Below are 24934 nucleotides of genomic sequence, written 5' to 3' on the forward strand. Positions count from 1 at the left end.
AGGGCTCATCCTGCACTGTCCTGAGCCGCCTTGTGACCTGGAGCCTGCCGTGTCCCTCTGTGAGCCTCTTCTCGAAGGTGAGAGTGATAACTCCATTCCAGGGCTGTTGGGAGAATTTGCTGAGGTCATAGGTGCTGTGCAGTTTATTTTTTATTTTATTTTTTGAGACAGAGTCTCACCCTGTCGCAAGGCTGGAGTGCATTTGTGCCATCACAGCTCACTGCAGCCTTGAACTCCTGGCCTCAAGCGATCCTCCCACTCCAGCCTCCAGAGTAGCTGGGACTACAGAAGCACACCACCACTCCCAACTAATTAAAAAAAACTTTTTTTTGTAGAGATGGGGTCTCACTATGTTGCCCAGGCTGGTCTTGACCTCCTGGCCTCAACCCAGGAGGATTGCTCAAGAAATTATCTTGCCTTGGCCTCCCAAAGTACTAGGATTACAGGTGTGAGCCACCGTGCCTGGCCTTCTTTTTTTTTTTTTTTTTTTTAATTGAACAAGCCTGGAAGTGACCCTCCAGAGGCCTGTCTCTAGGGGGGTGGCCCCGACCTTCCATTTTTTATCCAAGCTGGCTCAGACAGTGCCCTCCCCCACCAAGATGGAGGCTTAGCCCTGGTTTCAGCAGAGCTCCCCTTACTCTTGGGTGATGTCCACCTGGCTCACCCCTTCCCCTCCTACAGCAATAGGGAAAAGGGCTTGGATCGGCAGAGCATTAAGAACATGAGTTTTGGATTTGTTAGAGGCATGTGAACCAGAGCAACTCCATCTTGAATAGGAGCTGTATAAAATGAGGCTGAGACCTACTGGTCTGCATTCCCAGGAGGTTAGGCATTCTGAGTCGCAGGATGAGATAGGAGGTCAGCACAAAATACAGGTCATAAAGACCTCGCTGATAAAACAGGTTGCAGTAAAGAAGCCAGCCAAGGGCCTGGCGGGTGGCTCACGCCTGTAATCCCAGCACTTTGGGAGGCTGAGGCGGGCGGATCACCAGAGGTCGGGAGTTCGAGACCAGCCTGACCAACATGGAGAAACCCTGTCTCTACTAAAAACACAAAATTAGCCAGGCGTGGTGGCACACACCTGTAATCTCAGCTACTCGGGAGGCTGAGGCAGGAGAATTGCTTGAATCCAGGAGGCGGAGGTTGCAGTGAGCCGAGATCATGCCATTGCACTCCAGCCTTGGCAAAAAGGATGAAACTCCAAAAGAAAAAAAAAAAAGAAAAAGAAGCCGGCCAAAACCCACCAAAACCAAGATGGTGATGAGAGTGACATGGCAATGTCAGGAAGTTACCCTTTGTAGTCTAGAAAGGGAAGGCACGAATAATCCACCCCTTGTTTAGCATATCATCAAGAAATAACCATATAAATGGGCAACCAGCAGCCCTCGGGGCTGCTCTGTCTATGAAGTAGCCATTCTTTTTCTTTTTGAAACAGAGTCTTGCTCTTGTCGCCCAGGCTGGAGTGCAGTGGCGTGATCTCGGCTCACTGCAACCTCCGCCTCCAGGGTTCAAGCGATTCTCCTGCCTCATTCTCCCAAGTAGCTGGGATTATAGGCACCTGCCACCACGCCCGGCCAATTTTTTGTATTTTTAGTAGAGACGGGGTTTCACCATGTTGGCCAGGCTGGTCTCAAACTCCTGACCTCAGGTGATCTACCTGCCTCGGCCTCCCAAAGTGCTGGGATTACAGACATGAGCCACCATGCCCTGCCTGAGTGGCCATTCTTTTGTTCCTTTACTCTCTTAATAAACTTGCTTTTGCTTTGCACTGTGGACTCCCTCTGAAGTCTTTCTTGAGTGAGATTCAAGAACCCTCTCTTGGGGTTTAGATCAAATCCCTTTCCTGTAACAGATTCACAGAGACAGGTTTGAATCCAGGCATGACTAAGTTCTCGGTCATATCTATACATCGAGGGAAAGAACAGACCACCTTTGAGGAAAGGATTAAGTAAAATGCTGTCTATGAGGCCTGGCCTGTGACTGTCATCCGGGGAGGGGTAGCCACCGTTAAACAGAGGGGCCGTTGCTGCTACTTACACACCAACATCTCTTCCGGGGAGAAAAGACGCTGCAACACAGAAAATGAAACAGAGGGAAGGGAGGCAGGCCACAGCTACAGGGTAAAAGACAGATTTTTAGGGAACCCACTAATTGACTCTTTGAAGCCTGATTTTGTATTTTAAAAAATGTAACCAGGCCGGGTGTGGTGGCTCATGCCTGTAATCCCAACACATCGGGAGGCCAAGGTGGGAGGATCCCTTGAGGCCAGGAATTTGAGACCAGCATAGGTCTCAACATAGTGAGACTCCTGTCTTTACAAAAATAAAAATAAAAAGCAGGGCACAGTGGCATGCACCTGTGGAGTCCCAGCTACCTGGGAGGCTGGGGCCAGAGGATGGCTTGAGCCCAGGAGTTTGAGGCTGCAGTGAGCTATGATGATGCCACTGCACTCCAGCTTGAGTGACACAACGAGACCCCATCTTTAAGAAAAAATAGCTGGGCGTGGTGGCTCATGCCTATAATCCCAGCACTTTGGGAGGCGAAGGCGGGCGGATCACCTGAGGTCGGGAGTTCGAGACCAGCCTGACCAGCATGGAGAAACCCCGTCTCTACTAAAAATACAAAATTAGCTGGGTGTGGTGGCACATGCCTGTAATCCCAGCTTCTTGAGGGGCTGAGGCAGGAGAATCGCTTGAACCCAGGAGGTGGAGGTTGCAGTGAGCCAAGATCGCACCACTGCACTCCAGCCTGGGTGAAAGAGCTAGATTCCATCTCAAAAAAAAAAAAAAAAGAAAGAAAGAAAGAAAAGAAAAAATAATGTTACCCAAATATGACAGGGGTAGCTAGCCTTGAGGCCATTCTCAAGAACTTCATTCAATTCCCGAACAAGTCCCGATTCCCAAGCTGTGTGATGCCTTGATGTCACACAGCATGTAGCGAGGTTTTTCTGGGGTGACAGAGGAGAGGCTCATGTCATCCCCCAGCTTGTGCAGAGCCAAACACCCCCACATTCCTTTGTTTAAACTTCTCTTTTCTTTTCCATGCTCCTCTTCCTGAGGCCAGTGGCGTCCTGCCTCCTGTCCTTGTCCCTAAAATTCCCAGCACCCTCAGCTCATCAAGCCCCATCCTTCCAGGGCCCATTACCCCTACACAGGTCCTCAGCCGCAAAAGTGCCTGCCTGACACATAAAACATAGTCTTTAGCAAAACTTAAGCTCACATTGAGTATTGTGTGGGTGAGCCGGTAGGAGCAGGGAGCTTCAGTTGATACTGACACAAAAATGATGAAGGTTATTTACAAAATAAAATAGCCCAGGCTGGGTGCGGTGGCTCGTGCCTGTAATCCCAGCACTTTGGGAGGCTGAAGCAACTGGATCATTTGAAGTGAGGAGTTCGAGACAAGCCTTACCAACATGGTGAAACCCCATCTCTACTAAAAATACAAAATTAGCCAGGCATGGTAGGACATGCTTGTAATCCCAGCTACTCGGGAGGCTGAGGCAGGAGAATCACTTGATCCTGGGAGGCGGAGGTTGCAGTGAGCCAAGATCGTGCCATTGCACTCCAGCCTGGGCAATAAGAGCGAAACTCCATCTCAAAACAGCCCAGTTTAGCCAGGCACAGTGGCCCATGCCTATCATCCCAGCAACCTGGGAGGCTTAAGTGGGAGTATCACTTGAGATCAGGAGTTTAAAACCAGCCTGGGCAAGAAAGCAAGACCCCCGTCTGTACAAAAAAAAAAAAAACCCAAAAAACAAAAAACATGTAGATTAGCTGGATGTGGTGGTGCATGCCTGTAGTCCTGGTGGGATGACTACTTGAGCCCAGGAGTTCAAGGCAGCAATGAGCTGTGATTGTGTCACTGCACTCCAGCCTGGGTAACAGTGAGACTCCATCTCAAAAATAAATAAATAAATAAATAAAGATGAGCACAGGGTAGAGGAGCAGACACAAGGTCTTGGAACCTCCTGATACAACGTGTCCTGAGAGTCCCAGAGATAAGCATGGACCTGGGCTGAGGCTTCCTTTACTGGCTTTGTGCTGTGTGGGAACTCCCGGGGTTAGAATCCTAGACTCTCCTATCCTGCTTCTCCTAGATGACACTATCACTAAGAACAATGTCCTTTTTTTTTTTGAAACAGAGTTTCGCTCTTGTTGCCCAGGCTGGCGGGATCTCGGCTCACTGCAACCTCCGTCTCCTGCCTCAGCCTCCCGAGAAGCTGGGATGACAGGCCTGTGCCACCACGCCCAGTTAATTTTGTATTTTTATTTTTATTTTTATTTTATTTTTTTAATTTTTTTGAGACGGAGTCTCGCTCTGTCACCCAAGCTGGAGTGCAGTGGCGCGATCTCGGTTCACTGCAAGCTCCACCTCCCGGGTTCACGCCATTCTCCTGCCTCAGCTTCCCGAGTAGCTGAGACTACAGGTGCCCGCCACCACGCCCGGCTAATTTTTTGTATTTTTAGTAGAGACGGGGTTTCACCGTGTTAGCCAGGATGGTCTCGAACTCCTGACCTCATGATCCACCTGCCTCGGCCTCCCAAAGTGCTAGGATTACAGGCTTGAGCCACCGTGCCCAGCCTAATTTTGTATTTTTAGTAGAAATGAGGTTTCTCCATGTTGGTCAGGCTGGTCTCAAACTCCCAAACTCAGGTGATCCACCCACCTCGGCCTCCCAAACTGCTGGGATTACGGGCGTGAGCCACTGTGCCCGGCCAAGAACAGTGTTCTTTAATGTTATTTATGTATTTATTTGAGATGGAGTCTTGCTCTGTCACCCAGGCTAGAATGCAGTGGCATGATCTTGGCTCACTGCAACAACTTCCACCTCCTGGGTTCAAGCCATTCTTGTGCCTCAGCCTCCTGAGTAGCTGGGATTACAGGTGCCCCCCACCATGCCCGGCTAACTATTGTATTTTTAGTAGAGTCGGGGTTTCACCATGTTGGCCAGGCTGGTCTTGAACTCCTGACCTCAAGTGATCCGCTCACATTGGCCTCCCAAAGTGCTGGGATTACAGAGCCACCGCGCCTGGCCTGTTCTTTAATATTTAAAGAGTGCTTCATAGTTCACAATCCCATTCATAGCCCCTTAATGATTTACAGAAATTGCACCCCTTTCCATTTTGCAGATGAGAAAACTGAGGTGCAGAGAAGAAAAGGAACATTCCCTATGATGTCAAGACCTTTTAGTAAAGCATATACGTTGAGGCTAAAGTGAGAGGATCACTTGAGGCTGGGAGTTTGAGAGCAGCCTGGGCAACATAGTAAGATCCCATTTCTACAAATCAAATTACATGAGGCCAGGCCCGGTGGCTCAGCCTGTAATCTCAGCACTTTGGGCCAAGGTGGGCAGATCACTTGAGGTCAGGAGTTCGAGAGCAGCCTGGCCAACATGGCAAAACCCCATCTCTACTAAAAATACAAAAATTCGCTGGGCATGGTGGCACATGCCTATAATCCCAGCTACTTGGGAGGCTGACGCAGGAGAATCACTTGAACCCGGGAAGTGTAGGTTACAGTGAGCAGAGATCATACAGCTGCACTCCAGCCTGGATGACAGAGTGAGACTCTGTCTCAAAAACAAACAAGCAAACACCTATATAAGTTCATCTAGCAACTGGCTTTGAGAATTTATGTGCAAATGACACAGCCCTTGAATGCGCTGGCTGACCTTCCCTGCTGGAGATGTAAGCCAGCATGAGGTCTTCCAGCTCACTCATCCCCTTCCGACTCGATAGATACTGTTGTGGGTGTGTGCTCTCTGAGTCCTAGATTTGTTTAATGTTTTATGCTCTTAAATTTTCATGTTTTCTTTTTCAATTTATTTTTGTTTTTATTTATTTTTTGAGACAGAGCCTTATTCTGTTGCTGAGGCTGTAGTGTGGTTGCGTGATCTTGGCTCAGTGCAAACTCCACCTCCTGGGTTCAAGAAATTTTCCCACCTCAGCTCCCAGCTCCAGAGTAGCTGGGATTACAGGCGTGTGCCACCATGCTCAGCTAATTTTTTGTATTTCTAGTAGAGATGGGGGGGTCTCACCGTGTTGGCCAGGCTGGTCTTGAACTCCTGACCTCAAGTGATCCAACCGCCTCAGCCTCCCAAAATGCTGGGATTACAGGTATGAACCACAGCTCCCAGCATTTTTTTTTTTTTTAAATAGAGATGGGGGTCTTGCTCTGTTGCCCAGGCTGGTCTGGAACTCCTGGGCTCAAGTGATCCTCCCACCTCAGCCTTCCAAAGTGCTGCTGGGGGCCGGGCACGGTGGCTCACGCCTGTAATCCCAGCACTTTGGGAGGCCAAGGCAGGCGGATCACAAGGTCAGGAGATCGGGACCATCCTGGCTAACACCGTGAAACCCCGTCTCTACTGAAAATGCAAAAAATTAGCCGGGCGTGGCAGCGTGCGCCTGTAGTCCCAGCTGTTGGGGAGGCTGAGGCAGGAGAATGGTGTGAACCCGGGAGGCGGAGCTTGCAGTGAGCCGAGATTGCGCCACTGCACTCCAGCCTGGGTGACAGAGCGAGACTCAGTCTCAAAAAAAAAAAAAAAAAAAAAGTGCTGCTGGGATTACAGGCGTGATCCACCGTACCCAGCCTTAAATTCATGTTTGCTAACTAGTTTACTCCTGATCATGTCTGTGGAGTAGGCAGGGGAAGTTTTACCCCCTTGTGAAAACAAACTGAGCCCCACAGAGCTGATCAAAGTGGACCCAGACAGAGTCTGCTACAAAAGGACAAAGAGCATGTGGAAGTGGAACACAGCCCCACAGAGGACGGGCGTCGGGCTGACCGCCATGGGCAGGGCTCTGCCTCGGGTAGAGACTGCCGGCGGCACGCTCTTCCTCATGCCAGCACTTTCGCCAATTAACTGGTCCTGTTTCCCATTAGCCAGGAACACAATGGCCCACTGACAGATGAAAGGGCCCAGATGTGGGAGGAGGGCGGGGAGTCCAGGCAAAGGGTCCACCCTCTCTGCTCATCACTCAGCCAGGCTGCCAGGCCTGCCAGGGGCCCTGGGTGGGGGTAGTGATAATAGAAACAGAGATGAATCCAGTCTCGAGCTTTTTCCTTCACTTCTCAGACTGTGGGGCAACAATATGACACGGTGCATATTATGATAATTACTGACCCAGGTGCCAGGTACGATGAGCACTTTACATGTATTAGTCTTATTTATTTATTTATTTGATGGAGTCTTCCTTCGTCACCCAGGCTGGAGCCTGTCTCTGTTCCTGTTTTGCTCCTACTCTGGCCAGAGAGATGAGGATTAAGTGGGGTAAGGTGGGAAATACTTTACCCCTCACTACCCAGCAATACAGAAAGTCTGCAAGAAGGGTTTCCCCGTTTCCTATTGAGGTCTGTCTGTTCCTACAGTGCTGCCAGCCTTTACGATGACTAAGACTGGGTGTGGTGGCTCCTGCCTGTAATCCCAGCACTTTGGGAGGCCGAGGCAGGTGGATCACCTGAGGTCACGAGTTCGAGACCAGCCTGGCCAATGTGGCGAAACCCCATCTCTACTAAAAATACAAAAAAATTAGCGGGGCGTCGTGGTGGGCGCCTGCAATCCCAGCTACTCAGGAGGCTGAGGCAGGAGAACTGCTTGAACCCGGGGGGCAGAGGTTGCAGTGAGCTGAGATCACACTACTGCACTCCAGCCTGAGTGATAAGAGCGAAACTCTGTCTCAAACAAAACAAAACAAAACAAAACAAAAAAACAAAAATTAGCTGGGCCATGGTGGCATTCACCTGTAGTCCCAGCTACTCAGGAGGCTGAGGCAGGAGAATAGCTTGAACCTGGGAGGCGGAGGTTGCAGTGACCCGAGAGCACGCCACTGCACTCCAGCCTGGGCAACAGAGCAAAACCCTGTGTCAAAAAATAAATAAATAAAAATAAATAAATAAAGATGACTGCAACAGGAGAATCACTCAGAAGGTGCTGCTGGGATAGCGGAACAGCAAATGAATGAATATAATTAACTCCATTTTTGTTTAAGAGACCTTTACCCATTCCTGCATGTAGGCTAAGATTTATTATTATTATTATTTTATTATTATTTTTTGAAACAGAATCTCACTCTGTCGCCCAGGCTGGAGTGCAGTGGTGCGATCTCGGCTCACTGAAACCTCTGCCTCCTGGGTTCAAGTGATCCTCCCGCCTCAGCTTCCCAAGTAGCTGAGATTACAGGCATGTACCACATAGCCCAGCTAATTTTACTTCTAGCCAGAGAAGCATGAGATGTTGGTGCTGGGCGGGGAAACTGAGGGTGAACAAGGGGAAGGCCCATCTGAGTGGATTCAGCAACGCTCCCTGAGCACACGGTGCCTGCCAGGCATGGAGCTCGGCCAGCAATGGCTGGACAATCCCAGGCACAGGCTGTTCCCACCCTCATAATGCAGCCTCCTCCAGTGTTTGTATGGTTTTGAGTGGTTCACAGTTCGCCTCTGATCTGAGACAATATTTGCCTTGCTATAACTTGCCCATTTGATCCAAGGCCCACCCAGAGGCCCACGGCAAACCGGTGTGCCTCCTATCCTGTGACAGGAGGCAGAGGCGTGACCTCAGCAAAGCCATACACCCCTTTTTTTTTTTTTTGAGACAGAGTCTCGCTCTGTCACCCAGGCTGGAGTGCAGTGGCGCGGCTCACTGCAACCTCCGCCTCCCAGGTTCAAGTGATTCTCGTGTCTCAGCTCCCTGAGTAGCTGGGATTACAGGCCCAGGCCACCATGCCTGGCTAATTTTTGTGTATTTTGTAGAGATTGAGTTTCACCATGTTGCTCAGGGTGGTCTCGAACTCCTGAGCTCAAGCAATCCTCCCACCTTGGCCTCCCAAAGTACTAGGATTACAGGTGTGAGCCACCATGCCCAGTCTTACACCCTCTTTAGCCACCAAGCCATTGGTCATGGTAGCAGTGGGATTTGGTGTGTGGGCTCTTACATCCCAGAGTGTGTGCTTACTCTGAATTTTATTTTATTTTATTCTATTTTATTTTTTGAGATGGAATCTCGTTCTGTTGACCAGGCTGGAGTACAGTGGCAGGATCTCGGCTCACTGCAACCTCTGCCTTCCGGGTTCAAGCGATTCTCCTGCCTCAGCCTCCCAAGTAGCTGGGATTACAGGCATGCGCCACCATGCCCGGATAATTTTTCTATTTTTAGTAGAGACAGGGTTTCGACGTGTTGGCCAAGGCTGGTCTCGAACTCCTGACCTCAAGCGATCTGCCTGACTTGGCCTCCCAAAGTGCTGGGATTACAGGCTTGAGCCACTGTACCCTGCCCAAATTTCATTTCTATAGGAGGGAATCATCAGGGCTTGCCTGGGGTCACTTTGTCGGCCAGAGACAATGTTGGGTTCAGGGCATATCTGAGGTCTTCCGATTTGCAGCTCAGAATCCCCTGAGCTGAGATCTGGGCTGCCTTCCCCATGCCTCCCACTGCTGAGCCATAGGTAGGACCCAGGGTGGGTAGGAGGAGGCCCTCGGTGATGTCCAGATGTCCGTGGGCCAGGCCAGCATTTCCAGTGGGCAGAGACCATGCTCTCCTCTCCTTCTCCTTCTCTTCTTCCTCTCCACCCCCTCACCTGAGCCCCAACCAGACCAAGCCACCTGAGGGAGCACCTGGACAGGCCCCTTTAGTACCCAGCTGCTGCCTGAGCCTGCACCCCCTCTCCCCCATCCCCACACAGGTAAGCACTCACATGTGGCCCCCAGGCCGGTCCTCCCTGGTGAGCACTCCCTCCTTCTCCATCAGCATCTGCCGGAATGTCCCCACTTTCTGCCGAATCTCCTCCTCCGAATACCTGCAGGGGCACAGAGAGGGCGAAGGGGCTGGTCTCCCAGATTTGGTTCCCTCTTTCCTGCCCCGCACTCAGCCCAGCCCCCCCAACCCCTGGGTCACAAGTGCACACTCCGGCTTGCAATAACCTGTCCAAGGTCACAGATCAAGCCAGGCCTTCAGCACTGAGGAAGCTCAAGTTCACTGTACACAAGCCTGGCCAGGCGCAGTGGCTCTCGCCTGTAATCTCGCACTTTGGGTGTCCGAGGCAGGCAGATCACCTGAGCTCAGGAGTGCGAAACCAGCCTGGCCAACATGGCGAAACCCTGTCTCTACTAAAAATACAAAAATTAGCCGGGTGTGGTGGTGGGCGCCTACAATCCCCACTACTCAGGAGGCTGAGGTAGGAGAATCACCTGAACCTGGGAGGCAGAGGTTGCAGTAGGTCAAGATCACGCCACTGTACACCAGCCTAGGTGACCCAGAGACTCCATCTCAAAAAACAAACAACAGCAACAAAACATTGTACACCAGCCCAATCAACCAACCAAGTAACAAACAAGCAGACAAAAGAAAAACTTGTTCCCAGAGGTGGGGAGAGACAACCCCCTCGCCACTCAGGTGAGGCTGAGCCCCTCCTCCGTACCCTCCTCCACCCACCAGGGCAGGCCTCCCTCCCACATCCAGACTGCAGTTGCTCTTTCGAGAATTTTAGGGGAAGAGTGAGAATTCTGGCTTTGAGACATACACAGCCTTTTCTGCCTTCCTGGCCTCTGTGACATCCCATCCTCATATAGCCATGGGAGGTCGTCAAAGCACCCCCATTTCTGCAAGGGTAAGGCTGCCAAGTGGCTTGTGGGGGGGTTATCGGGGGTCAAGGGGTAGTTTCATTGCTTCTTTCTGCTGCTAGCTTGGGGTAGGGGGTGGCTGATATCTGGGCCTCAAATGGAAGCCCCTGACGTCTCTACTCCCCTCCCTCTCCCACCCTAAGCCCAGTCTCAGTTTCGGGACCAAAGTCCGGTTATCTACTCCTTATCCCTGCTCCCACTCCTGGGGTCAGTGGTCATTCTCTCTCACTGCTCCTCCGTGACAGCCACTACCTGGCCTCCCAGTTCCTCTGGAGTCTCTCCCTCCAGCCTGTGTCCACACTGCCCCTGGAGGTCTTTGATCATGCAGCCCTGGCCCCGTGCCTGGCATACAGCAGGTGTCCAGCAGCTGTTACTGAAGGGATCCTCTGGCAACCTTGAAAGGCAGGTCACATTCCCATTTCACAGATGTAGAAGCTAAGGCAAAGTGAATTGACTTGCCCAACCTCATAGAGCTGGGAAATGGGAGGTGCCAGGATTCAAAACAGGACTGCTGCACTCTTGGGGCTCTCCTTTTCAGCACTGGCCCCCATGGCTCAGCTAAGAGGGTTGACCTAGAAAAATATGAGAGCAGGGGATGCTCAGAGGTGGTGGTCACACTTGAGGCCTCTTTGTCCAGTAGCCAGATGTCATCCCGGGGTCCCCAGCTTCTCCCAGCAAGATGCCCTGGGCATGGAGGGACACTCCCTAGGCCTCCGAGTTGGTTCAACTCAACATTTCTATACGCTTGTGTACACCTATACAACTTTTCTTTTCTCTTTTTTTTTTAATTTTTATTTTTTGAGACGGAGTTTCGCTCTGTCGCCTGGGCTGGAGTGCAGTGGTGCGATCTCAGCTCACTGCAACCTCCACCTCCCGGGTTCAAGTGATTCTTCTGCCTCAGCCACCCAAATAGCTGGGATTACAGGAGCCTGCCACCATGCCTGGCTAATTTTTGTATTTTTAGTAGAGATGGGGTTTCACCATGTTGGCCAGGCTGGTCATGAACTCCTGACCTCAGATGATCCGCCCAGCTCAGCCTCCCAAAGTGCTGGGATTACAGGCGTGAGACAACGCACCCGGCCACTATACAACTTTTCTAGCCTTAGCTTCTACATCTGTGAAATGGGAACACAACCTGCCTTTCAAGATTGTCAGAGGATTCATGGAGGTGATGTCATTATAGCACTTTGCACAGTGCCTGGCTTAGAGTAGGTGCCCAATAAATGGTAACGACTAAGGCTTATTTGTCCCAAACCTTTCTCTCTGCTCTCCCTGGGCTGCAGGTCGTTGTCTAGGACAGAGAACATGGTGAGGGGGAGGTAGGGATGATTAATGGATACAAAAAAATAGAATGAATAAGACCTACTGGCCAGGTGCAGTGGCTCACGTCTATAATCCCAGCACTTTGGGAGGCCGAAGTGGGCAGATCGCCTGAGGTCAGGAGTTCGAGACCAGCCTGGCCAACATGGTGAAACCCTGTCTGTACCAAAAATATAAAAAAATTAGCTGAGTGTGGTGGTGCACACCTGTAATCCCAGCTACCCACGAGGCCGAGGCAGGAGAATCGCTTGAACCCGGGAGGTGGAGATTGTGGTGAGCTGAGATTGCCCCCCTGCATTCCAGCCTGGGTGACAGAGCGAGACTCCGTCTCAAAAAACAACAAAACAAAACAAACAAACAAACAAACAAAAAACCAACAAGAAAACCTACTGTTTGATAGCCCAACAGGGTGACTACAGTGAATAATTGTATATTTTTGAATAACTTAATGTAATTGGATTATTTGTAACTCAAAGGATAAATGCTTGAGGGGATGGATACTATATTCTCCATGATGTGCTTATTTCACATTGCATGCCTGTATCAAAGCATCTCATGTACCCTATAAATATGTATAACTACTATGTATATTAAATTTTTAAAAAATTATTTAAAAAAATTTTTGGACCCAGCAAAGTTTTAAAAAAATAATTTAAAAAAATTAAAAAAGAAGACATGGTGGCAGCATGGGTCCAGCCCTCCCCACTCAGCCATCCACGAAAATGGTATGTTTTGTTTTTTCCTTTCAGAGATCTCATCTCTCTACTCCCTGCTTCCCTCTGCTCCTTCAACAAATATTTGCAGGACAGCAATTTGACAATTATCTTCAAAAGCCTTTAAAAAAAATGAACACATGCTTTGACTCATACATTAACTTCCAGGTTTACCCTGTGGAAATAATCATGGCAAAGATTTGACTTCTTGGATGTTTACAGTAAGAAGGATGCCTCCCCCCATCGCAGGTTCAATGCTAGCGTTTGCATGTCCATAGCAACCCATACATCCCAACTCCTGGCAGGTGGTTCAGGCTCCAGTAATTATCTGTTGGCTGGTCTGTATCCAATGCTGGCCTGGAGTTCCCTGAGGGCAGGGGCTTTGTCTGGTTCCCAGAGGCAGTCCCAGCACCTGGCCCCATGCCTGCCACATTGTGGCATCCAAAAATGTGTGCTAAATGAGTGACTGGTGATAGAGAGGCATGGAGAGTTTGAAGACTGGATTTTCCTTTTGAAAAAATGGCTCTGGTGAATTCATGGCTGGAGAAGAGCGAACTGGAGGCAGAAAGCTGGTGTTGCGCTACCATAGGGGTTCAGGAGGAGACAGTGACTCCAGAGCAGGGAGAGAGGTCTTGAGGATGAAGGGCGAGAAATGGACAAAAAGCCCTCTAGGAGGGAGATGGCTTGGGGACCAATCGGTTGAGTCAGAGGGATGGGACTTGGGGACCAATTGAATGAGTCAGGGGGTCTGGTTGGGTAAGAAGCATCACCTACCTCTTCTTCTTCTTCACCTTTTTTTTTTTTTTTTTGAGATGGAGTCTTGCTCTGTCGCCCAGGCTAGAGTGCGGTGGCACAATCTCGGCTCACTGCAACCTCTGCCTCCCAGGTTCAAGCAATTCTCCTCCTTAGCTTCCCGGGTAGCTGGGACTACAGGCATCTGCCACCATGCCCAGCTAATTTTTGTATTTTTAGTAGAGATGGGGTTTCACCACATTGGCCAGGATGGTCTCAAACTCCTGACCTCAGATGATCCACCCACCTCGGCCTCCCAAAGTGCTGGGATTACAGGCATGTTCCACTGTGCCTGGTCACCACCTACTTCTTAAGCAGGTGTCCCCTGACCCCCAGCTAGGGGCGGAGTCTGTGTGGGTTCAGCCTGCTGTGTCGCTCACCGTGGGGAGGGCTGGGTCCTGGCCTGGTTAGGGGTGGGGGGCTTTTCTTCTAACCCCCCATCCCCTCGTGGCTCAGGCCACCCTGCACTGCTGCCACCAACCTAGCTCCACCAAGTTCAGGGCCCTGGCTCCTCAGTGTCCACCTCAGTCCCTGTGTGGCCCTCAGACTCGGGCATTCACCTGGAGGTCCCTTGTCTGGGCATGTGAGTTGGGCAGTGCAGAGCCTGGCACCCAGGAAGAAAGGGTGGTGCCCCACCCCCCCAGCAGAGGCAGAGAGCAATTGCTCCCACATCACCTTCTCTTGCAGAGACTAGCTTGTCACTGTCACCAGCACAGAGACAAACACAGCACAGGCCCTCCAACACTGCTTAGCCCCTAATTTATAGGCCCCAGGGAGGGAGACAGAGACTGGCATGGGACCCTGGGCCAGGTGGGTGGGAAGAGATGGCCTAAGGGCGAGGGTGGGCCATTCCCCAGCTGCTTGTGGGGGGCTGGCAGGGGGTTTCAGGCCAGGATCCAAGCCCCCTTTCCTGGGGGTCTTTGGCACATGGAAGGCTGGGAAACGGGCACAAATGGGTTTCATGGAGACCTGCAGCAGCACACATGCAGGGCTGGGGGTCATCCTGGAGTCAGTGGGTTGGAGGCAAGTTGATGAACTCCAGCACCTGTCTGTTGAGGATGGGCTGCTGGATTGAACCAACTCAGAGGCTTGGGGAGGGTCCCTCTGTGCCCCAGGGCATCTTGTTGGGAGAAGCTGGGGACACAAGGATGACACCTGGTGATTGGTCTCATGTGACCACCACCTCTGAATGTCCTTTCCCCTCTTATCTCTTGGAATCAATCTTCTCAGCTGAGCCACTTGGGACAGTGATGATGGGGAGAGACAGAGGAGCCCAACAGTCCTGCTTTTGAATCCTGGCACCTCCCACTTCCCAGTTCTGTGGCCTTGGGCAAGTCCATGTGCTTCTCCCAGCCTTAGCTTCTAATCTGTGAAATGGGAACACGACCCACCTTTCAAGGTTGTCATCCGGATATTAGTCCCCTCCCAAGCTCATGTTGAAATGTGATCCTCAGTGTTGGAGGTGGGGTCTGGTGGGAGGTGTTTGGGTCATGGGGGTGGATCCCTCAAGAATGGCTTGGTGCCCTCCCCATGGTCATGAGTGAGTTCTCACTCTATTACAGAGGTTGCTGATACCCCAGGTTGGGGTACCACTCTGTGGCCTATTAGGAACCAGGCTGCACAGCAGGAGGTGAGGAGCAGGCAAGGGGGCAAAGCTTCACCTGTATTTATAGCTGCTCCCTATCACTCCCATTACCACCTGAGCTCCACCTCCTATCAGATCAGTGGTGGCATTAGATTCTCATAGGAGTGGGAACCCTGTTGTGAACTGCGCATGCGAGGGATGTAGGTTGCACGCTCCTTGTGAGAATCTAATGCCTGATGATCTGTCACTGTCTCCCATCACCCCAGATGGGACTGTCTAGCTGCAGGAAAACAAGCTCAGGGCTCCCACGGACTCTACATGATGGTGAGTTGTAGAATTATTTCATTACATAGTACAGTCTAATAATAATAGAAATAAAAGTGCACAATAAATGCAATGTGCTCGAATCATCCTGAAACCATCCCCCCAACCCCCCGCCTAGTCCATGGAAAAATTTTCTTTTTTTTTTGGGAAACAAGAGTTTCATTCCTGTTGCCCTGGCTGGAGTGCAAAGGTGCAATCTCGGCTCACCACAACCTCCATCTCCCCGGTTCAAGCGATTCTCCTGCCTCAGCCTCCCAAGCAGCTGGGACTACAGGCATGCACCCCCACGCCCGGCTAATTTTTGTATTTTTACTAGAAATGGAGTTTCTCCATGTTGGTCAGGCTGGTCTCGAACTCCCGACCTCAGGTGATCCACCCACCTCGGCCTCCCAAAGTGCTGGGATTACAGGCGTGAGCCACCTCGCCCAGCCAGAAAAATTTTCTTCCACAAAACTGGTATCTGGTGCCGAAAAGGTTGGAGACTGCTGCTCTATTAGTTTAGGAAAGAGCTGATTGTTTTAAGGAGTCTGGGGTGTCTCTCCTCTCCCTCTTTCTCCCTCTGGTGCCATGTGAGACATGCTGGCTCCCCTTCTTTTCCATCATGACTAAAAGCTTCCTGAGGCCTCACCAGAAGCCAATTGGATGCCAGCGCCATGCTTCTGTACAAGCCTCTAGAACCGTGAGCCAAGTAAACTTATTTTCTTTATAAGTTACCTAGCCTCAAGTTTTCCTTTAGAGCAATGCAAAGTGGGCTAACACAGACGTGATGTATTTACATCACTTTGCACAGTGCCTGGCATATAGTAGGTGCTCAATGAATGGTAGCAACTGGCCAGACACAGTGGCTCATGCCTGTAATCCCAGCACTTTGGGAGGCCAAGGTGGGTGGATCACTTGAAGTCAGGAGTTTGACCCCAGCCTGGCAAACATGATGAAACCTTGTGTCTGCTAAAAATACAGAAATCAGCTGGGCGTGGTGGTGCGTGCCTGTAGTCCCAGCTACTCGGGAAGCCAAGGCAGGAGAATCACTTGAACCCAGGAGGCAGAGGTTGCAGTGAGCTGAGATCGCGCCATTGCACTCCAGCCTGGGCAATGGAGTGAGACTCTGTCTCAAAAATAAATGAATAAATAAATAAATAAATAAATAGTAGCAACTGAAGCTTATCTGTTCCAGAGCAGTGGGGACAGAGTGTACAGTCATCCCAGGCTCCCTGCCCTTTTTCATCTGAGACCCCTGCCAGGTTGGCATGGCACCAGCTCCGAGAATTGCCTGGGCCTCTTCTCTGTCTGTTCTGCCAGGAGGCAAAGGCTGGGATAAAGGGGGAGGCTGCTACCCAAACCACTTGCTCCCTGTGGAGGTGGCAGAGCCGGCCAGCCTAGGGCCATGCAGGAAGGCTGGCTAGCATGGCCAAAGCTTCAAACTCAAAGTCAAGGGTTTCTAGGCCGGGCACAGTGGCTCATGCCTGCAATCTCAGTACTTTGGGAGGCCGAGGCGGGCAGATCACTTGAGGTCAGGAGTTTGAGACCAGACTGGCCAACATGGTGAAACCCCATCTCTACTAAAAATACAAAATTAGCTGGGCATGGTGGCATACACCTGTAATCCCAGCTACTTGGCAGGCTGAGGCAGGACGAATCGCTTGAACCTGGGAGGCGGAGGTTGCAGTGAGCCAAGATGGCGCCATTGCACTCCAGCGTGGGTGACAGAGGGAGACTCTGTCTCGAAAAAAACAAAAAACCAAAAAAACAACGTCAAGGGCTTGTGTGTGGGTGGGGAAGGGGGAATGGGGGCAGTGATGTCTGTCCCAGGGTCCCCAGCATCTTGGCCCACGTGTTCCCCCAGCCAGTCTGGCTCCCTTAGTCCTCATGCCACTCTATGGGCCATAAGGGAAGGCATGCCAAATGCATTGTGGCTTTGGGGATTTCCTGGGTCGCTCTCTGGGACAGGAGTAGGGTGAGGGGACACTGAATTTTAAGAGTTCCTCAGAGTGAAAAATATATATATATTTTTTGAGACAGAGTCTCACTCTGTTGCCCAGGCTGGAGTGCAGTGGCACAATCTCGGCTCACTGCAAGCTCCGCCTCCCTGGTTCACGCCATTCTGCTGCCTCAGCCTCCTGAGTACCTGGGACTACAGGCACCTGCCACCACACCCGGCTAATTTTTTGTATTATTAGTAGAGAAGGGGTTTCACCGTGTTAGCCAGGATGGCCTCGATCTCCTGACCTCGTGATCTGCCCGCCTCGGCCTCCCAAAGTGCTGGGATTACAGGCGTGAGCCAATGCACCCGGCCTATTTTTAATTTTTAAAAGTAGAAATGGAGTCTTGCTATGTTACACAGGCTGGTCTCAAACTCTTGGCCTCAAGCAATTCTCTCACATCAGCCTCCCAAAGTGCTGGGATTACAGGAGTGTGCCACTATGCCCAGCTAATTATTATTATTATTGTTATTATTATTTGAGACGGAGTTTCGCTCTTGTTGCCCAGGCTGGATTGCAATGGCGTGATCTCAGCTCACTACAATCTCCACCTCCTGGGTTCAAGCGATTCTCCTGCCTCAGCCTCCTGAGTAGCTGGAATTACAGGCGTCCACCACCACACCTGGCTAATTGTTTTGTATTTTTAGTAGAGACGGGGTTTCATCATGTTGGCCAGGCTGGTCTCGAACTCCTGACCTCAGGTGATCCACCTACCTTGGCCTCCCAAAGTGCTGGGATTACAGGCATGAGCCACCACACCCAGCAATTTTTTATCTTTTGGTACAGACAGGGTCTCCCTATGTTGCCCAGGCCTCCTGGCCTTAAGAAAACCTCCTGCCTTGGCCTGCCAAAGTACTGGGATTACAGGCATGAATTCCTACATTAGGCCAGACAGTGACCTTTTGTTTTGTTTTGTTTTTGTTTTTGTTTTTTGTTTTTAGATGGGGTCTTGCTCTGCCACCCAGTCTGGAGTGCAGTGGTGCAATCATAGCTCGCTGCAGCCTCGACTTCTCAGGCTTAAGTAATCCTCTCACCTCAGCCTTCTGAGTAGCTGGGACCACAGGCATGTGCCACCACACCTGGCTAGTTAAAAAAAATTTTTTTTGTAGGTGGATTGGCGGGGGGCTCACTATGTTGCCATGCTGGTCTCAAACTCCTGGGCTCAAGTGCTCCCTCCTCAGCCTCCCAGAGTGCTGGGATTATAGGCATGAGCCGCAGTGACTGGAATGGTAGCCTTTTGATTCCCATTTTATAGATGAGCAAACAGAACAGGGAGAGGTGAGGGAGGGCTCAAAACTCCAAGCCTAGGCTGGGTGCGGTGGTTCACACCTGTAATCCCAGCACTTTGGGAGGCCGAGGTGGGTGGATCATCTGAGGTCAGGAGTTCGAGACCAGCCTGGCCAACATAGTGAAACCCCATTTCTACTAAAAATACAAAGAATTAGCTGGGTGTGGTGGCGTGCTCCTATAGTCCCAGCTACTCGGAAGGCTGAGGCAGGAGAATGGCTTGAACCTGGGAGGTGGAGGTTGCAGTAAGCCGAGATTGTGCCATTTCACTCCAGCCTGGGCAACAAGAGCGAAACTCCGCCTAAGGGAAAAAAAAAAAAAAGCTCCAAGACTAGCTAGGGATGGAGCTGTGCTCTGTCACCTCACCCAAGTCCTTACAAGAAGAGGCATGGCGTCTGGGCATGGTGGCTCATGCCTGTAATCCCAGCACTTTGGGAGGCTAAGGCAGGTGGCTTACTTGAGGTCAGGAGTTCAAGACCAGCCTGGCCAACATGGTGAAACCCCGTCTCTACTAAAAAATACAAAAATTAGCCAGGTGTGGTGGCATGTGCCTGTAATCGCATCTACTCAGGAGGCTGAGGCAGGAGAATCACTTGAACCCAGGAGGTGGAGGTTGCAGTGAGCAGAGAACATGCCACTGCATTCCAGCCTGGGTGACACAGCGAGAATCCATCTCAAACAAAACAAACCAACTAAAAAAGAGGCATGGCAAGAAGATAAACAGGGTGGCAGGGAGGATGCTGGGGGCTGGGGTGGGAGCATCTCATCAGAAAGGCTGGAGGCTCCGTCCCGCCCCGCGGTGATTGCAGACTGCAAATCAAGGCTGTCTGGGAAGGTGACTCCAAGTACGCCATCAATCACCAGTGGATTAGCCAGCCAGCCATCAATATTAAGGAAAAGGATTGCTTTTTAATGAGGCCAAAGAGTGTGTGTTCCTGTGACTGATGTGAATATTTGTCAAATGCCCGAGAACCCGGTAAATAAATGGGACTGAACCAGTGTTTCTAGAAATGGATATTAATGACTCGATTTGATAAAAGAGCAGGGGTGCCTGGTGTTTGTTGGCACTTTGTGAGGACTGGCTGGGGGCTGGGCAGTCCCATGTGTGTCTTCAATGGAGGACTCTCAGAACAGCTCCAGAACACAGGTGCCCCTATTTTCCAGGTGAGTAAACCGTGGCTTGTTCAAGGTCAAGATAGGGCCGGAAGCCTGGATTTGGGAGTCTCAGAATGTCTGTCCCTGCCATGATCAAATGCCCTGCTGAGGATGGGGAGGGCAGGGGGAGGGCCACTCAAGAGCTGGTTTTTCGGAGGTGGCTCCAGGATAAGGACCACCTCAAGTGAGAGCTTGGGTGGGGGAAGGGACCCTGAGTGAGCAAGTGGGGACATAGTGGGTGCTTCCCAGGGAAGCAAGGATCCTTGATGCTGGGGGTCTTACACCCAGGACGTGGCCAAATGCCCTCACCTTTTGCTTGGGGAGGGGCTCAGTGAGGGAAGGTTCCTTGAAAGGGTGAAGGTCTTTGAGGGGGAGGGCTTTCAGGATGGGAAAGTACAGAGAAGAGGAGGGGACTTAGTGAAGGGAGAGGGGCTGAGGATGGGGATGGGTTCATCAAGGAGGTGGAGTTCTGGGAGGAGGAGGAGCAGGAAAGTGCAGGGAACACCTTGTCTGTCCCTGTCAACCCTCTTGTCCTCTGCCCACACTCCCCTCCCTCCTTGACTCTCCAGACAGAATTTGGCAGAATTTGCAGGTTTTGTTTGTGTGTTTGTTTTTGTTTTGTTTTGAGATGGAGTCTCCCTCCGTTGCCCAGGCTGAAGTGCAGTGGCGCAATCTTGGCTCACTGCAACCTCTGCTTCGAGGGTTTAAGCGATTCTCCTGCTTCAGCCTGCCGAGTAGCTGGGACTACAGGCGCTCGTCACCCTGCCTGGCTAATTTATTTTTATTTTTATTTTGAGACGGAGTCTTGCTCTGTCACCCAGGCTGGAGTGCAGTGGCACAATCTCGGCTCACTGCAACCTCCGCCTCCGGGTTCAAGCGATTCTCCTGCCTCAGCCTCCTGAGTAGCTGGGACTAGAGGTGCATGCCACCATGCCCGGCTAATTTTTTGTATTTTTAGTAGCGATGGGGTTTCACCGTGTTTGCCAGGATGATCTCGATCTCCTGACCTCACGATCTGCCCGCCTTGTCCTCCCATAGTGCTGTCATTGCAGGCGTGAGCCACCGCACCTGGCCTTTTTAATTTTTTTGTATTACTAGTAGAGATGGGGTTTCACCATGTTGGCAAGGCTGGTCTCGATCTCCTGACCTCAAGCGATCTGCCCACCTCGGCCTCCCAAAGTGCCGGGAGCCACGTGAGCTGGTACAGCCATGAGCCACCGCATCTGGCTGGATTTGCCGGTTTAATTCACGACCTGAGGTTCTCACTGTAGGAGATGCTCCCCACCTCGCCCCTCCTTGCCCCTGCCCCTTGAGGTCTCATTCCCTCTTCCGGTACCCACAGCTCATCAACATGTTCCCTTGCCAGCTGGAACCTCCTTTGTGAGTGTCCTCAGCATCCTGCCATCCATCCATCTATCCCTCTCTGCAAGGGGCCTCCTCCCCGCTACCTGGTCCTCTGGGTGAGGTGAGCACCAGGTCCCCATTACCCCTTCTTCTCCCTACAAGCAGCCTTGCCTGGCAGCCAGCAGGGCTCTTGATCCTGGCTCCACCTTGGCCCCCGCCTTCTGGATGTCCTTCAGCAACTCGCTGTCTCTGCCTAAGCCTGGGGGTCTTCCTAAGCTCCTCAGAGATGGTGGCCCCTGTCTAAGGGAGCCCAGGAGGCCTGGGGTGGACAAAGGTGCGGCTTGGAAGGACTGCAGGACACAGGCTGTGTCCGGCCCCATGTGGCTCCAGGCTCCAGCTCCCCGCCCCACCCACCCCGTGTAGTGAATTTCTGATTTCTCAGCTCACTGACAGTGCAAGTCTGATGGGCAGTCCCTGCTCCTGACTTTGACCCCTTCAGCAGCCAGCCCACTAGTTTCTTTCTTTCTTTTCTTTTCTTTTTTTTTTTTTGAGACGGAGTTTTGCTCTTGTTGCCCAGGCTGGAGTGCAATGTCTCGATCTCAGCTCACTGCAACCTCCGCCTCCCGGTTCAAGCGATTCTCCTGCTTCAGTCTCCCAAGTAGCTGGGATTACAGGCATGTGCCACTACACCAGGCTAATTTTGTATTTTCAGTAGAGACGGGGTTTCTCCATGTTGGTCAGGCTGGTCTTGAATTCCCAACCTCGGGTGATCCACCCGCCTCGGCCTCCCAAAGTGCTGACATTACAGGCGTGAGCCACCGCGCCCCGCCTTTTTTTTTTTTTTTTTTGAGACAGAGTCTCGATCTGTTGCCCAGGCTGGAGTGCAGTGGCCCGATCTCGGCTCACTGCAACCTCCGCCTCCTGGGTTCAAGCGATTCTCCTGCCTCAGCTTCCCGAGTAGCTGGGATTACAGGCACGCGTCACCACGCCTGGCTAATTTTTGTATTTTTAGTAGAGACGGATTTTCACCATGTTGGCCAGGCTGATCTCAAACTCCTGACCTCAGGTGATCCACCTGCCTAGGTCCCCCAGAGTTCTGGGATTACAGGTGTGAGACACCGCGCCCAGCTAAATTTTTTTTTGTATTTTTCATAGAGACGGGGTTTCACCATGTTAGGCAGGCTGATCTCGAATTCCTGACCTCAAATAATCGGCTCGCCTCGGCCTTTCAAAGTGCTGGAATCACAGGTGTGAGCCATCACTTTGCCATTAAAGGTAATGGCAAAAACCGTGATTACTTTTGCAACAACCTAATACATAAATGAAAGATGAGCTGGACTTGCCATGGCTTCACCCCAGCTGGTCTGAACTCTGGCCTCTTGTCTGGACAAGGCTCTTGGGTTCCCACAGTCGCCCGACTCCGCCCTAATAGCCCCTAGCCCCGCCCTTCTCCCCGCCCACGACGTTCGCCACGCCCACGAGCAGCATCACTCGCTTCTCCCACCCTCGCCCCGCCTATCTCCCCACCCCAGTCCCGCCCTGCGGCCTGCTCACCCCTGCTCCTCCATCATCTCCTGTAGCTCCATGCACTTGAGCTCCACCCGCCGCTTGCGCTCGTGGTCCAGGATCTCGCGGTGCGCGCGCTTCACCAGGCCCGGCTCCGCGGCGCGCAGCTCCTCTTCCGCCCGCGGCCAGGTCCCCGAGGAGGCGCTGGGCTGCGGGAAGCCGTTCGCGGCGTCGGGTGTGGACGGCATGCTGGCCGCCCCGTTGTTCACGGTGGAGGACATCGTGGCTGGCCCTGGAGCCGCTGGCCTGGGCCGCTGGCCCTGAGGGACAGACACAGACACGAGGCGGAATGGTCACTTCTTCGCCACCTGTTAAGCTCCTCTCTGCTGGAGTTAATCCTGGAGATTTAAGGGCCCACTCATGGCTCTAATCCGCTTCCTTTCCTGGTGCAGAGGGAGGCGGACGGCTGGTTTGCACCTTTGGGTCACACCTCAGGGCACGAGTGGGTTGGACACTGGGCTTTTTCCATCTGTAAGGTGGGTGGATGCAGGCCAGACTGGATGGCCTCTAAGAGCCATTGGCTGGGAATCGTGTCACCTCCAGGAACTACCGAGGACCATCCTCTCTGGCTTGCACGAATGCTTGGGCCAGACATCCCAGCGCCCACTTGCACACATCATTAACTCCCCAGTCATATTTCTCCTTTAGGCTCAGTTGAAACTGTTTACGCACACACCAGGCCCACTATCCTGGCTCTGTCCAGTGGGACACAGATTACATGTGTTCCTACCTCCCAGTCTGCTCCCAGGGCAGCCCTACAGAGAGGGGAAGATGGAAGCCTACTCTATTCCCACCCCAGAGGCAGATTTTAGCTCTCTGTTTGATCTGGCCAACTTCTCCAAAGCCAACATTCCAGATAAGCGGGGCTCACCCAGATTGGGCCCACAAGACTATCCCCTTCTTTGTTCTGGAAACGCTGCTTCTGATGATGTGACCAAAGCTGACACTGACATTAGCTTTCCAGGCAGCCACGTCCTCCTGTAGGCTTGGGGTGGGGTGGGAGTCAACTTGGCTTGGAGCTAAGAATCCCTGACTCCATGCTAGGCCCTCCAAAGTAGAGCAGACACACACACACACACACACACACACACACACACACACACACACTCCAAGGACTTCTATCTTAACAGAGGGGAGGCACCTCCTGAGCTATTTCCATTTCCTTTCTCCAAGGATCTGCTAGTTGCTAAGCAACAGGGAGGCCTCATTCCCAGGGAGTGGGGTGGGAGGGAGGGAAAGGAAGGAGGGAGGGAGGAAAAGAAGGGATTGGGCATGCCTGGACATCTTGGATCGGGCCTTCCCTGTGACACTTCTCCCCCAACACACCCTCCCCTCTCTGGCCTCAGAGTGATGGGATGGGGGTGGGAGTGTTCAGAGCCACAGAAACTGGAAGGCAGAGAAGAGAGAGGGACTGTGACAGCTACAGGAGGCTCTGAAGGGGACAGAGTGACAGGAGGCAACAGTGGTGATGAAAACATAAGCTCTTCTCATATGTCCTTCCCCCTGAGTCCCAAGTGCATGGGTTCTAGGCTGCGCTTCTCCACTCCTTGCTGTGTGACCCTGAAGATGTCACTACCCCTCTCTGAGCCTCTGATTTCCACCTGTTCCTGGGAGCGTCTGCCAGAGTCTTCTGGAGAGGGGAGTGCCTGGGGACTCAGAGACCAAAGCTGTTCTTCTAACCCCTCTTTTCCACTCCCACACCTGCTGGCTTCCCACCTCTGTCCCCAGACCAGCCCTATACCCCAGTTCCACCAGGGGTTTTCCCAGGACACTCCACAAGCATCACCCACCATGCCCCAAACAGAGCTCCGGGTGCCCTGCTCCCCACCCACCTCGGCTGCAGTGCTTGGCTCATGGGTGACCCCTCTATCTGTTGGTCATCTGAGCTAGGGACATGTGTGGAGCTTGGAGACCCCTATTGACCTGACCCACAACAGTTCACCTGTCATCAAGTTGGGTCCCTCATCCCTTCTTCTATGTTCGTTTTTTGAGACAGGGTCTCACTCTATCACCCAGGCTGGAGTGCAGTGGCACAGTCATAGCTCACTGCAGCCTTGAACTCCTGAGCTCAAGCGATATCCTCCCACCTCAGTCTCCCCAGTAGCTGGAACTAAGGCATGTGCCACCATACCCAGCTAATTAAAACAAAGAATTTTTTTTTGTAGAGTCACGTTCTTGTTATTTTGCCCAGGGTGGTCTTGAATTCCTGGCTTCAAACAATCCTTCCACTTTGGCCTCCCAAAGTACTGAGATTA

At 51.9% G+C, this 24934-nt stretch overlaps 1 protein-coding gene across 4 annotated transcripts in view; it reads right to left on the reverse strand.

The window, feature by feature from the left end:
- Positions 1–24934, reverse strand: part of SRRM3 (serine/arginine repetitive matrix 3) — an 85335-nt gene that overhangs the window by 29419 nt on the left and 30982 nt on the right. For 3 of the 4 annotated variants that reach the window (XM_054655836.2, XM_519161.8, XM_054655837.2), the window contains exons 2-3: positions 22668–22939; positions 9690–9791 (exon numbers count right to left, since the gene is read on the reverse strand). In XM_054655836.2, coding sequence (XP_054511811.2) covers positions 9690–9791; positions 22668–22900 — 335 coding nt within the window. In that variant the 5' untranslated portion in view covers positions 22901–22939. Of the gene's footprint in view, positions 1–9689; positions 9792–10182; positions 10379–22667; positions 22940–24934 lie in introns of those variants that run through there. The other variant, XM_054655838.2, reaches the window with a different exon arrangement.

Source organism: Pan troglodytes, chromosome 6 (assembly GCF_028858775.2).
Source record: "Pan troglodytes isolate AG18354 chromosome 6, NHGRI_mPanTro3-v2.0_pri, whole genome shotgun sequence".
Taxonomy (NCBI): domain Eukaryota; kingdom Metazoa; phylum Chordata; class Mammalia; order Primates; family Hominidae; genus Pan; species Pan troglodytes.